Here is a 12094-nt window from a genome sequence, read left to right as displayed (position 1 = left end):
TTTCTTCTTTCCCTCCAAACATATATATATATATATATATATATATATATATATATATATATTACTTACAATATACACATATATATTTATATATTAATATATTATAATTAAAACAAAACCAACAATTATCTAACAACTCTTACCCCCATAATTTCATTCCCCTCTTAGTCTAATTTAATAAAAATATCTACTCTCGTCGCAACTCAATTGTCCGGTACAATTTTCAGCAACCCGAGATATTTTTAACAAAATTGCCCGGTATTAAATCCTTCGTAACGGAAGTAAATTATTTTCCGACAAATAATTTTAATCCAATTTCCAAAAATATATTTTTGGCATTTAACTCACTCAATACCAAAAACTGGGCTAACAACCTAAGAAATTCCACACAAAAAAACCCTAAAATTGCATAATTTAGGATTTAAAAACTATGGGTCTTACAGCCTTCACTTTTGATAAACGTTGTTTACATACTAAAAAGCAACAAGAAACTATTGACACTGTATTTATATATAAAGCTATTCATTCCAAATCTAGTATCCCAAAAGAGTACCCTATTTCATCTTTTAATCTTCAATCTCATGAAGCAAAGCACCTTGCTTCTAAGAGAAAGTTGGAGTTTGGAAGTGGTGTTCTTTTCTACAACAGAGGTTGTGTGACAATAAAAGAAAAGTACGACAAAATAACAGCGGCTCACCATGATTTTACCAATCCCACCGTGAAATCAAACATGTAGTCACTAAAACAAGTTTGTTATTACAATCAAAAGAATACTACTGCTAATCTAGCCAAAGTTCAGCCATTCCCTTACGACCAACTACTGTCAAATTCTATTCACATCAACGAGAATTTATCAATATTAAATAAAATAAAAACTAAGATTTAGAAAGTTAAATACAAGTCACTTGAACAAATGGTGATGGAGTTTCCAATTATTGACAATCATTAACACACTTTTCAGCACTGGTATTAACTTCTATATTGCAAGCTCATACAAATCATAATTAAAAAGAAGAAGAAGAAAAAACTAATATGAGAATTTGAAATGAACAGCACACACTAAGTAGATGCAAATCAAACATAAGTAAAACGAAATATGTGACAAGCGTAGGGAACTTTTATCAGCACAAAAAGTAGATGCAAGCAAACTGAAAGTAAATAATTCGTAAGAAGAAACGAAATATGTGATAAGTACAGGCAAATCAAACGAAATCTGAGTGCAAGTAGCAACTTGAAAAATAAATCTATGTGTTGAACAAACGAAATCAAAGGAAAACTTACAAACGAAGAGCGGGAGGATGATGCGCGCGCGATAGATGAGAAGCGACGAGGCTACGATGACTATGGTTGAGATGCGGTGGCGAGGTGTGACGGTGGTGATTTGAGATGCGACGGTGATGTGTGAGAGTGGTGGGTTAAGAATACGCGAGTGTGACGGTGTGAGGGTTTTGTTACGATAGGCCTAAATTGAGGGTTTTTTATGAACAATTTGTTTTAGAGTTAGCCCTAAATTGTTAGTTATGCAAAAATAGGTCCTTGATACATTTCTTTTTTAGCAAAATAGGTCTTTGTAACAAAAAAAATTTCTTAAAAATATTGAATAATTTTAATGTTTATACATGATTTTTCTTTACTTTTTTATAAACAAATATAATAATTATATTTTTTGAGAATTTCTATAGTAAGTTTAAAAATTTATTTATTTTGATATCATCAAACTAAATCTTGAATGGTTAAATAATATGTCAATTAGTTTGACTATATTTTAAATTTAATATCGTTAAATTTTTAAGTTTTATCTTTTAATTCTATTTTCAAATAACATTTTTTGACATAATTTTAATTAAAAATAAAATTTTATTTATGAAAACAATTTATTTAATTACTGAGTTCAAAATTAAATAGAGAAATTTATCAAAACTCTTAATTCAATGAATTTAATAGACAATATATACTATAACATTTAAAAATTACAATAATATTACTAGTGGAGCGGGTTCGGGTGAAGAAATATAACACTCCAAATCATTTGTGTTCCAAATTTTAATTTGGGGAAAAATCCAAACCCAACACTAAATCAAAACTAATTTTCCTTTTCAAATCAAGATGGATTCAGATGCATACTACGAGTCCGAATTATATTATCATCTTTAATTGTGGAACTTGTCTTATATTTTTTATTTGTTTAAAAAGTAATTCTACCTTATTTATATAAAAATAAAATCATAAAAATTGACATGAAATTTACCTGCGGAATTTCCTAAGAATAAAATACTTAAACTTTGCAAACATTTGCTGCGGAATTTGCTACGGAATTTGCTACGGACAATTACCGCAGATAAATCCTATGGAAAACATATGAACGTTGCTGCGGAAACATAGTCGTATGTAAATCCGCAACAACAAAAAATGTTACCTGCCGTTTTACCTGCGGAATAGGGTACCGCAGGAAAAGTCTTAAGATAATTGCAAACCGCAGGAAAATCCTCGCGTATTACCAGCGGAATCGTGTCCGCAGGAAAATCCGCAGGTAAAAAGCAAATTTCTAGTAGTGACAATTATTACAAACTGTAAATTTTTCTAAAAAATTCTTCAAAACTCACTCTCACATCATTTCCTTCAATTTCATCTCTATTTTTTATTTTAATTTAATATTAGCTCTCTCTTAATAACCATACAATATTGTTGTAGATGCAGTAAGCATTTTAGACTAGCCGCCCCCAACTTCTTTTTTCATTCTTCTTAGATTTTTATATATTAGGTAACATGTGATTTGAGGTCATTTTTTAACTTAAAATCACCGATTTAACTCTTTTTCCACTCCTTTTAACTAAATAATTGTTTTTCATACATATATTTAACTTTTTCCGTCTTGGTACAATGTTTGATTTTTTTGTTGTTGCAGTGTTCGTTTGATTCAGATTGATTCGATCAAGTGTAGATTCATATTCAATTAATGACTTTGACTTCTTGAACAGTACAACTCTAGAGGCACGTATATTCCGAACACTTCATTTTGCTATTACTTGGATGCTACCAGTTTGTCAATTTATGTCAATTGTGAGCATTATGTCAATTTATGCTATTATGTCAATTGTGAGCATTATGTCAATTTATACTATTATGTCAGAACAATTGTGAGCATTATGTCAATTTATGCTATTACTTAGATGCTACCAGTTTGTTCGTAGATTTATCATTTTTGGTTTTAACAATTTTGAATTCTATTGTTTTTTATCGATGTAATTTGTACCAATTTGAATAAGGGAATATCGTTTTTTTTTTGTCAAAAAAAAAAACGGTGAATACTCATTCATTCACTTGATTTTGCCTCATCACCCCAAATACACTACTGAAAGCTAAAATCCAATAAAAAATCAAAAAATTGGGAGTTTGATAAGCATTCACCCAAAAAAGATTGTAGCATGATCCAATTCGATGAAGTTTTGTATTGGGTTGTATTGCTAGTATGTTTTTAAACTTGTAGCCTACATCGAAGATCAGCTAAGTTAGGCTTTGATTGATACCAAAACCAAGTCACATGAGAAGTTGGAACAAAGCTGACATATCTTTCTACCATTGTTGACGCATTTCAAAGGAAAACATTCCTAACAAAAATCAATTTTTAGTATTTTTGATGATTAAATAAATAAATAATTAATATTTAATTAAATGCATTTAGAATTAAAAGGTGCATCTCCAACCCATATTCAGGCCACCACATGGTCCTCAAAATGTGGTAGCAAAAACGTATCAACGAGATCCCCTGATAACCCATGTACATGTGGTGGTGGTGGTCCTTAAAATGGTGCATGTGGTGATAGTAGTGGCGGCAATGGTGGTGCAGGCATTTCATTCTGTACATATTCAACATCAAAATGTGCTTGAGAGCGGAAGCTTCCATGTCTAATCCGTTATCGTTTACCGGTAGTTAAGGTCCGACGCTATGTACATACAAATCCATGTTAGGTCTCTCTACCGTATCAGAATCAAATAATATCATTATCACCTTCAATCTCTGAAAGCAAAAAATCAACACTTTATTACATTTCAATATTTTGACTATATTAAATTTCAAAAAATATAAATTACTTTAAACTACAACAAAAATATAAATTAATTATATCTCACTACAAACTCATTACAAATCAAAAATATTTTGTCAAACACTTGACATACAATAACTATAACAACTTATTCAATATTTTATTATATTTCAACAACATCAACAAGTTGACATAACAACAGTAATAAAATCACTACCTGTCGCTAACATAAACTACTTTAAATTACAACAACAATACAAATTATTTATATTTCACCACAAATTTATTACAAATCAAAAACATTTTGTCAAACACTTGACATACAACAATTATAACAACTTAAAAAACATAAAGTCAATTGTAACAACAACCAATTGACATAACAACAATAATAACATTAACATTCATCTCTAACTACTTATTGAAACTACAACAACAACATAAATATAAATAAGATTTTAGTATGAATTTGAGGTAAGAAAATAATATTGAGTTGAATTTGAGAAAAATGGAGGTTTAAATCTGAAAAATAGAGGGAATGCAGAAAAGATTTATTGGTACCTGATGCATAGATCCGGAAATTAATGGATCGGATCCTACAATACGGTAAGGCCCATCATGAATTCCATTATCCACAAAATCAATGGCATTTTCTTCTTTCTTATTCTATTTATTTATTTATCAATTATTAAAACGGTAAACAAATAAACAAAAACCCAGCACAGCTTCATCAAAAATATTCACAAAATGCAACCGCACCAGATAATTGCCTTCGCAGCACAAATTCACTCCGCTCTGCCATTAACAAACAACATAGGTTCTTCTATCCATTTTCCTCATTCATCATCTTTTCATTTTCACTATTGAATCATGTTCTACTGTTTTACCTTCTTCTCTAGTTTGGTATTAGTTCATAATTCATAATAATTATTAAATAAATAAATAAAAACAACATATTGATATGCCTATTATGTTGAATTTCCCATTTCAATTTCATTATCCTGTTACTTGTTGTTTTAATAAACTTGGTTATTACACTTTTGTTACTCATGCAAATTTTTGTATAACTACACATAATCATAATAATAACTACCTTAGGAACAACATTGTTTTCTTGTCACAACAACCTAAGCATTTTGTGCCCTTAATTGGGTCATTAGGGTTTCAAAATTCCACCACACCACTCATGTCTGAGGATGTTGGTCCTAGTGTTGACATTGTTTTTACTCGACAAGAATATGATGTGGTTGAAAAAAGAGAAAAAATTGATGCATCTTTTGTGTCTCCTTGTGGGGAATTGGAGGATTTTGTTGATGATGTGATTGAAGGAAGAGAAACAATTGATTCATCTTTTGTGTCTTCTTGGGGGGAAGTGGAAGATTTTGATGAAGAAGGAAGAGAGGAATTTGATTCATCTTTTGTGTCCAATAAGAAATTGCATGTTTGGGAAGAAGGTGATGTTCAAAGAAGAGAAGATGTTGATGAAGTTGAAGGAAGAGAAAAAATTGATACATCTTTTGTGTCTCTTTGTCGGGAAGTGGATGATTTTGATGACGGTGTTGTTGATGATGAAGAAAGAAAGGAGTTTGACTCATCTTTTGTGTCCAATAAGAAATTGACTGTCTCGAAAGAAGTGGAAGAAGATGATAGTCAGAGAAGAGAAGATGTTGATGAGTCTTTTGTGGCGGAGAAGGAATTGCGACGCCAGGGTTCTAAACAGGCGGGACTTATGAATGAGAATGGAGCTCTCTTTTTGGAAGAAATGGATGAGAATGTGCTATCTAATAGGATTTTGGAGCTTAGTAGAACTAATAAGATTAGAAGTGCAATGGAATATTTTAGGTCTATGGAATTGTTTGGTCTTTGTCCAAATATCCATGCCTGTAATTCTCTTTTGTTGGGCCTTCTGAGAAATGGGTGGTTTGATGATTGCTTTAAAGTGTTCGATTATGTGAAAGCTAAAAGTGTAACTACAGGGCATACTTATAGCTTGATTCTTATGGCATGTGCAAAAGCTCAAGGATGTGATTCAGCCCTTAAATTCTTTAGGAAACTAGAAAGAGAATGTGATGTGAAGAAGGATTTTGATGTTGTTGTTTACAACACCATGATATCAACTTGCAAGGAGGTAGACAATTGGAGTGAAATAGAGAGGTTGTGGAGTAGTATGAAGGCAAATGGGTGTGCCGCAACGTTGGTGACATATCAATTGTTAATTAGTAGTTTTGTACATTGTAACCAAAGTGAGCTTGCTCTTTATGCTTACCATGATATGGTTCAAAATGGATTTGAACCAAACAACAATATATTAAATTCTGTCATTTGTGTATGTGCTAAGGATGGAAAATGGGATGATGCATTAAGTGTCTTTCAGAAAATGTTGATGAGCGACTTAAAACCAAACTTAGTTGCGTGCAATGTGTTGATTAACTCGCTCGGAAGAGTGGGAGAACTCAAACTAGCATTTCAGGTCTACAATACAATGAAATCGTTGAGCGTAAAACCCGATGCATATACATACAACTCTCTACTGAGTTCTCTTAACAAGGCCAATAGGCATGGTGAAGCTCTTCAGCTTTATGATTGGATCGAAAGAAATCAAATGAGTGAATTCAATAAACATTTATACAATACCGCTTTAATGTCTTGTTCAAAGCTTAGGTTGTGGGATAAAGCTCTGGAAATTCTGTGGCAAATGGAAGCTTCTGGACTGTCGGATTTGACGGTTTCGTATAACCTAGTGATCAGGACTTGTGAGCTTGCAAGGAAGCCGACAATTGCGTGGGAGGTGTATGAGCACATGGTTCACCAGAAGTGCAGTCCAAACATATTTACTTATCTGTCCATAATAAGATGCTGCACTAGAGGAGATCTCTATGAAGAATTAGAAGAAATCCTAAATGTGAGTAAAAATTAGCATTTTTCGAAATTTCTTAGCAATATTTGTTTGAGTCTAGTTTCAATTTGTTATAAAACTATGATTAATCCTTAATCATATATTGCTAAGCTAATGTTTGCCACATAGATAATATTTGAACCTCTATCAAGGTATAGATTTGTTTACACTAGCATTACTTTCACCCAATGTTGTTGCAAACTTTTCACAACTGCCATAGGCAATTTGTGAAGGGATGGCCGCCATGGCAGTGCCATAGGCCGTAATGGCATGTAAATGTCAGATTTTTGGCCTTCCGCCCTATACTGGCATTTGCCATCGACAACACTTCTTTCACCCAACTGTATCGTCAAAATAATTTGTGAACTTTACACCTTTAGTTTATGAGTTATAATTTTAATTAATTTTTTATTTTAGATTTCAAAATTATGTATGTATATTTGAGTCACATCAATTGTAAAAGAAGTTGCATCATTTGACCTGAGTGATTGAATGGTATGCTGGAGATGAATGTGGAAGAATTGGACTGACCATTATAGATTACCATAATTTGGGATTGGTTTTAAATAGGTTATTTTATGTATGCTTTCAACCCCTAGAGACAATGGTAATTCCAAAATACTTAGCATCGAGAAATTCACCAAAATTATGCTGATTATTGTGTACATGGATTTTTCTGATCAAGTTTGGCTTTTTCATGCAAGTAGCTATAAATTTTAATTAAAATTGTAGAAAAATCAATCTATCGCATTTTCTAGTGATGTTGCCTGACATAAATATTTGACCTCGTTAGTATCTGTCCCTTTTGCAGAAGGCTGTCCCAAACGCCGCTCTTTATAATGCTGCTGTTCAAGGGATGAGCTTATGCGGCAAGGTTGACTTGGCAAAAGAGATTTATACAAAAATGCTAGAGCACGGTCTTGAACCTGATGTCAAAACACGAGTACTAATGCGTGCTATGAAAAGGAAATAGTCTTTTAATTGCTATCTCCTTATGTAGCACCCGACACTTCATAGCAAAGACGTATTTGGTGTCTGATACCTGTCATGTCCGACACAGCGCTGATATGACGCACAACACCGACACATATGGTTACATTTAATTACTTTCATTTTCCCAAATAATTACCGGTATTTACATGTGTTTGGTGTCGTGTATGTGTTTCATAGCTATCCACTAACATAACACAGTTTTGAAACAATGACCAAAGGAAGGATAATATCATTGTGAGCTGAATCACGATCGATCAAACCATAAATAACTTTTTATGGTGCTTGGAAACAGAACAGCAGACTAAAATGTTACTAAAAATCTATAACAATTGTACAGTTACCATCTGCACTCCTTCCGATCCTTCTACGGTGCTGAGTTATGTAAGAAATCTTGTTTAATATGTATGTAAATGATGTAAATGCCCAAATTATTGTACCCTTTTTTGTGTCATGTTCATAGACTTCATTTTTAGACTTAGCTGGTGTCTCACTTGTAACTAGTTTCTGCAGTCAGTGTTGGCTCTTTACAACTTATTCTCTAAAACACATTCATCTTGAAGTTACTCTTCCTCTCAGTTTTTGTTTTTATGATATGTGGACAATCATACTTTTCAATTTCTCTAAGTATTGATTCTAAAAAGTATATATTTTCATAGAGAACTTTGGTCTGTCACCAAAATAGTTTGCAATAATTACTTTTTTTTTTCTTTCCCATCACTGTATTTTATCTAGTTTTTGTTTTGACAGTACTATTAAACAACAATCAAAACCTTTTATCATTACTACTAGTATGGCGTCAGTGACCATTTAGTCAGAGGTTTGATCTCTGGCCAGTGCATATGAAAAAACATATTGAACCCCTTAAAAGGATATCGATTATCTAGAGGGATTAATCTCCTCCGTAGTTGTGCATAGAGTATATCTTGTTTGGATTCATATTTAAACTCAGAAATTTGCTTTTCAATGCAAACTAAAGGTTATGTTATGAAACTATAAATTGTAGCTTTCATGTAAATGTGAGTTTGAAGGGTGAATTTGCAGTTTTCTAAACATATGCATATGGTTCAAGGTTCAACCGCAGGCCGCAGCTGAAATGTGTTATGGTCATTTGATAAAACTATATGCCCTATCTACATCTAAGGTATCCCTTTGAAAATCAATAAGGGGCCGAAGCTGAAATGTGTTATGGTCATTTGATAAAATTATATGTCCTATCTACATATAAGGTATCCCTTTGAAAATCAATAAGTATTGTGTGGTGTATTATCTTGGTAACGAATGTCTACTGTCATGTAACTACTCAACAGTTTGTGATCAACCTTGGTTCGGGGGATAAAAAGTTGTATTTGTTTGATACTAGGTAGACTTTGGTGGTCTATGTTTCTAAGATTTATGCAACAAACAATGGCGGATGGAACGGGCGGGGATACGGCATCCTTATATTTTAATTTTTTTAATATTTATAATAATTATATATTATCAATTTTTTATATATATAATAACGATATATTATCAGAATAATAATTATAAATAATTAAAATATCTTCAAATTTTTATGTCCCCTCTCCACCTATGTACCTCTATTTTATCATATCTTTAATTTGTTCTTTCTCTTATAGTTTGTACTAATAAAATTAATACAACATATTTTATATATAGATAAATTATCTAATATTAAATGATAAACTAACTATCTAGCAAACTTTTACATGTTAACCATTGATATATGTTATAGTGATATACTATTTTTTAATTGTGAATTGTTTTAATTAGGCTTAATTGCAGTTTTGGTCCCCCCATTTTAGCTGAATCGTGAAAGTAGTCATCCCATTTTGTTTCTCCCCAATTTTGGTCCCCAAACAGAATTTTGGTTCAAAACTTGATGAAATTTCATTTTTTTTTGCATTTATTTAAGTCACACCATACCTCAAGATCGCATGTGCAACAATTGTACCTGAAATCTATGATCATAAATGGTGTAGTATGGCTTTAAAAAATAAAATTTCATCAAGTTTTGGACCAAAATTCTGTTTAGGGGACCAAAACTGAGGAGAAACAAAATAGGAGGACTACTTTCGAGATTCGACTAAAATAGGGGGACCAAAACTGCAATTAAACCTTTTAATTAATATGTGCATTTTTTTAGGAGTGACATCATATTTAAACATAAGAAAACTGATGCATTTTTTTAAGAAGAAAGTTTTTGATAAAGATGAAAATCGTAAAGTGGATATATTTTATTTGATTGAATTGTGAGAAGTTCTAAAAACTTGTGTGATTTGTGAAAATTGTAAAACCTATGAGAATTGAAATTCTAACTTTTTCAACTTGTCTACTATGTGTGAATTGTGTGAAACTCTAAAAAAAACTAGGACTTTTAAGAATTTCAATTATAATATTTTAATTAATACTTGTCGTTTCCCGACTCTCCCAATATTTTGTGATATTCTGTGCAAGGTCCACCACTGAAATCAAATAAATATTTTCATCCATTTTGCAGCTTCAAATTAATAAATTTTTCTCAATACATTTTTCTATACATTTTTCTATGGTTTAGTGGCTAAGATGACAATAATAATTAATAATTGTTGGTTTAATTTTAGCTAAATTTTGAGGCCTGAGTGGTTGGGAGCTTTGTTGGTACTCTTGCTGTGACTAATCAAACACATCAAAAGAAAAAGATTTTCTATAATGTGTGAGACGTAGAATGAAACTCACTAGTTTATAGTTTGCTTGCGATTGTTGTAAAACAATAGTGTTAATGCTTTAGCCTTCTTTTAGTGTAAATGTTTAAAAAAAAGTTTAGTATTATTAGTAGAAAAATGTCTTAATAAGTAAAATTAATTTTGATATGAGTATGAGTTTTGTTTTTTAATAATATTATTACAAAAAGAGCATGGGTTAGTATAATTTTAAGCAACAAAGTGTTGATTATTTAAATGTGTCAATAAATATTAGGAGAAATATATTTTAGTATATTTTTTGTTGTTAGTATGTTAAAAAATAAATATTAAGATGAATATGAAATTTTTTTTAACTTTATTCATAATTTAATATTTAATTAACGAATTTATGAATAACTTTATATAATAAATTACGACCATCATTCTGTCTAATAACTTTATATAATAAACTACCAACCCACAATACAAACCATGTTGACATATATTTTTTTTTTAATATACACTACAAATTATTTTGGTTGCAACTTATGTAATACTCTCTTATTAGTATAAGTAAATTGGTGAATGAAAGTAATAGGGGTGATAAAAATATTAGTTATAAATTAAAAAATTTATGAGACAAAAAGTGAGCACATTGCTTGTACGAGAAATATTAGTTATAAATTGACAAATCATGAGATAAGTAGTGAACATATTGCTAATATGAGTTATTGAAGTGGTACAACGTATACACACTATTTTATTCTTCAACTAAAATAAAAAAAATAAAAAAAAATTCATGAGTTGTTGATGTTGATGGAAAACAGTTGAAATATCTAATTTCATTTTCTAAAAAATATATAAAAAATAAATTTAAAAATATCATTAATTCTATTAACTAAAATTCTATAATTATTAAATAAAATATTAATAATTATTTATTAATTTTAAAAAAAACTCCGTCAATTGAGTGGGCCCTACTGAGCCATCAATTGAGTGGGCCCTACTGAGCCATCAATAAATTGGTTTATGGATGGACCACTTTTATACACCATCCAATTTGTTTAAAAACAATTAAAGGCTTAGATGAGTTTAAAAAAATGAGAACAAATGCATTTTTCTCACGCAATCCCTTGTCTCCCCAGTTTCTCTTCATCTAATCTTCTAATTGTTTTCAACAATTCTTCAAATTTGAGAAATATGACATTCCTTTAATACAAGAACAAGTCTCCTAAACAACATACAATTCCATCTCGCCATATTAAAACTTTTATTTTTTAGGTGAAGAAGATCTAAGGCTTTTAAAGTTGAAAAATGTTAACAAGGAAAAGAGGAATGAGAGAAACAACCACTCTAGGGTTTCATAACATAGAATGAACCAAACTAAAGTTAATAGGGTTACAATGAGTATATATATAAAAGAATAGAATTGTCTAAAATACCCTTACTACTAATATATAATAATATTATCTAACATCTCCCCTCAAACTCACGAT

General features: G+C 30.9%; 1 protein-coding gene across 2 annotated transcripts; it reads left to right on the top strand.

The window, feature by feature from the left end:
* Window positions 1-4729: 4729 nt before the first annotated feature.
* On the top strand, window positions 4730-8523 carry LOC101507358 (pentatricopeptide repeat-containing protein At3g29290). 2 transcript variants are annotated; one of them, XM_027333088.2, is made up of 3 exons: window positions 4734-4863; window positions 5207-6948; window positions 7754-8523. In XM_027333088.2, the coding sequence occupies exons 1-3, from the start codon at window positions 4794-4796 to the stop codon at window positions 7913-7915; spliced, it is 1974 nt and encodes a 657-aa protein (XP_027188889.1). In that variant the 5' UTR covers window positions 4734-4793; the 3' UTR covers window positions 7916-8523. The 2 variants fall into 2 exon arrangements, with proteins under 2 accessions (XP_004491962.1, XP_027188889.1); XM_004491905.4 differs by having other exon boundaries at window positions 4730-6948.
* The last annotated feature ends 3571 nt before the right edge of the window (window positions 8524-12094 follow it).

Source organism: Cicer arietinum, chromosome 3 (genome assembly GCF_000331145.2).
Source record: "Cicer arietinum cultivar CDC Frontier isolate Library 1 chromosome 3, Cicar.CDCFrontier_v2.0, whole genome shotgun sequence".
Taxonomy (NCBI): Eukaryota; Viridiplantae; Streptophyta; class Magnoliopsida; order Fabales; family Fabaceae; genus Cicer; species Cicer arietinum.
The sequence above is the reverse complement of the archived record's forward strand: the minus strand, read 5'-3'. Positions and strand labels throughout refer to the sequence as shown.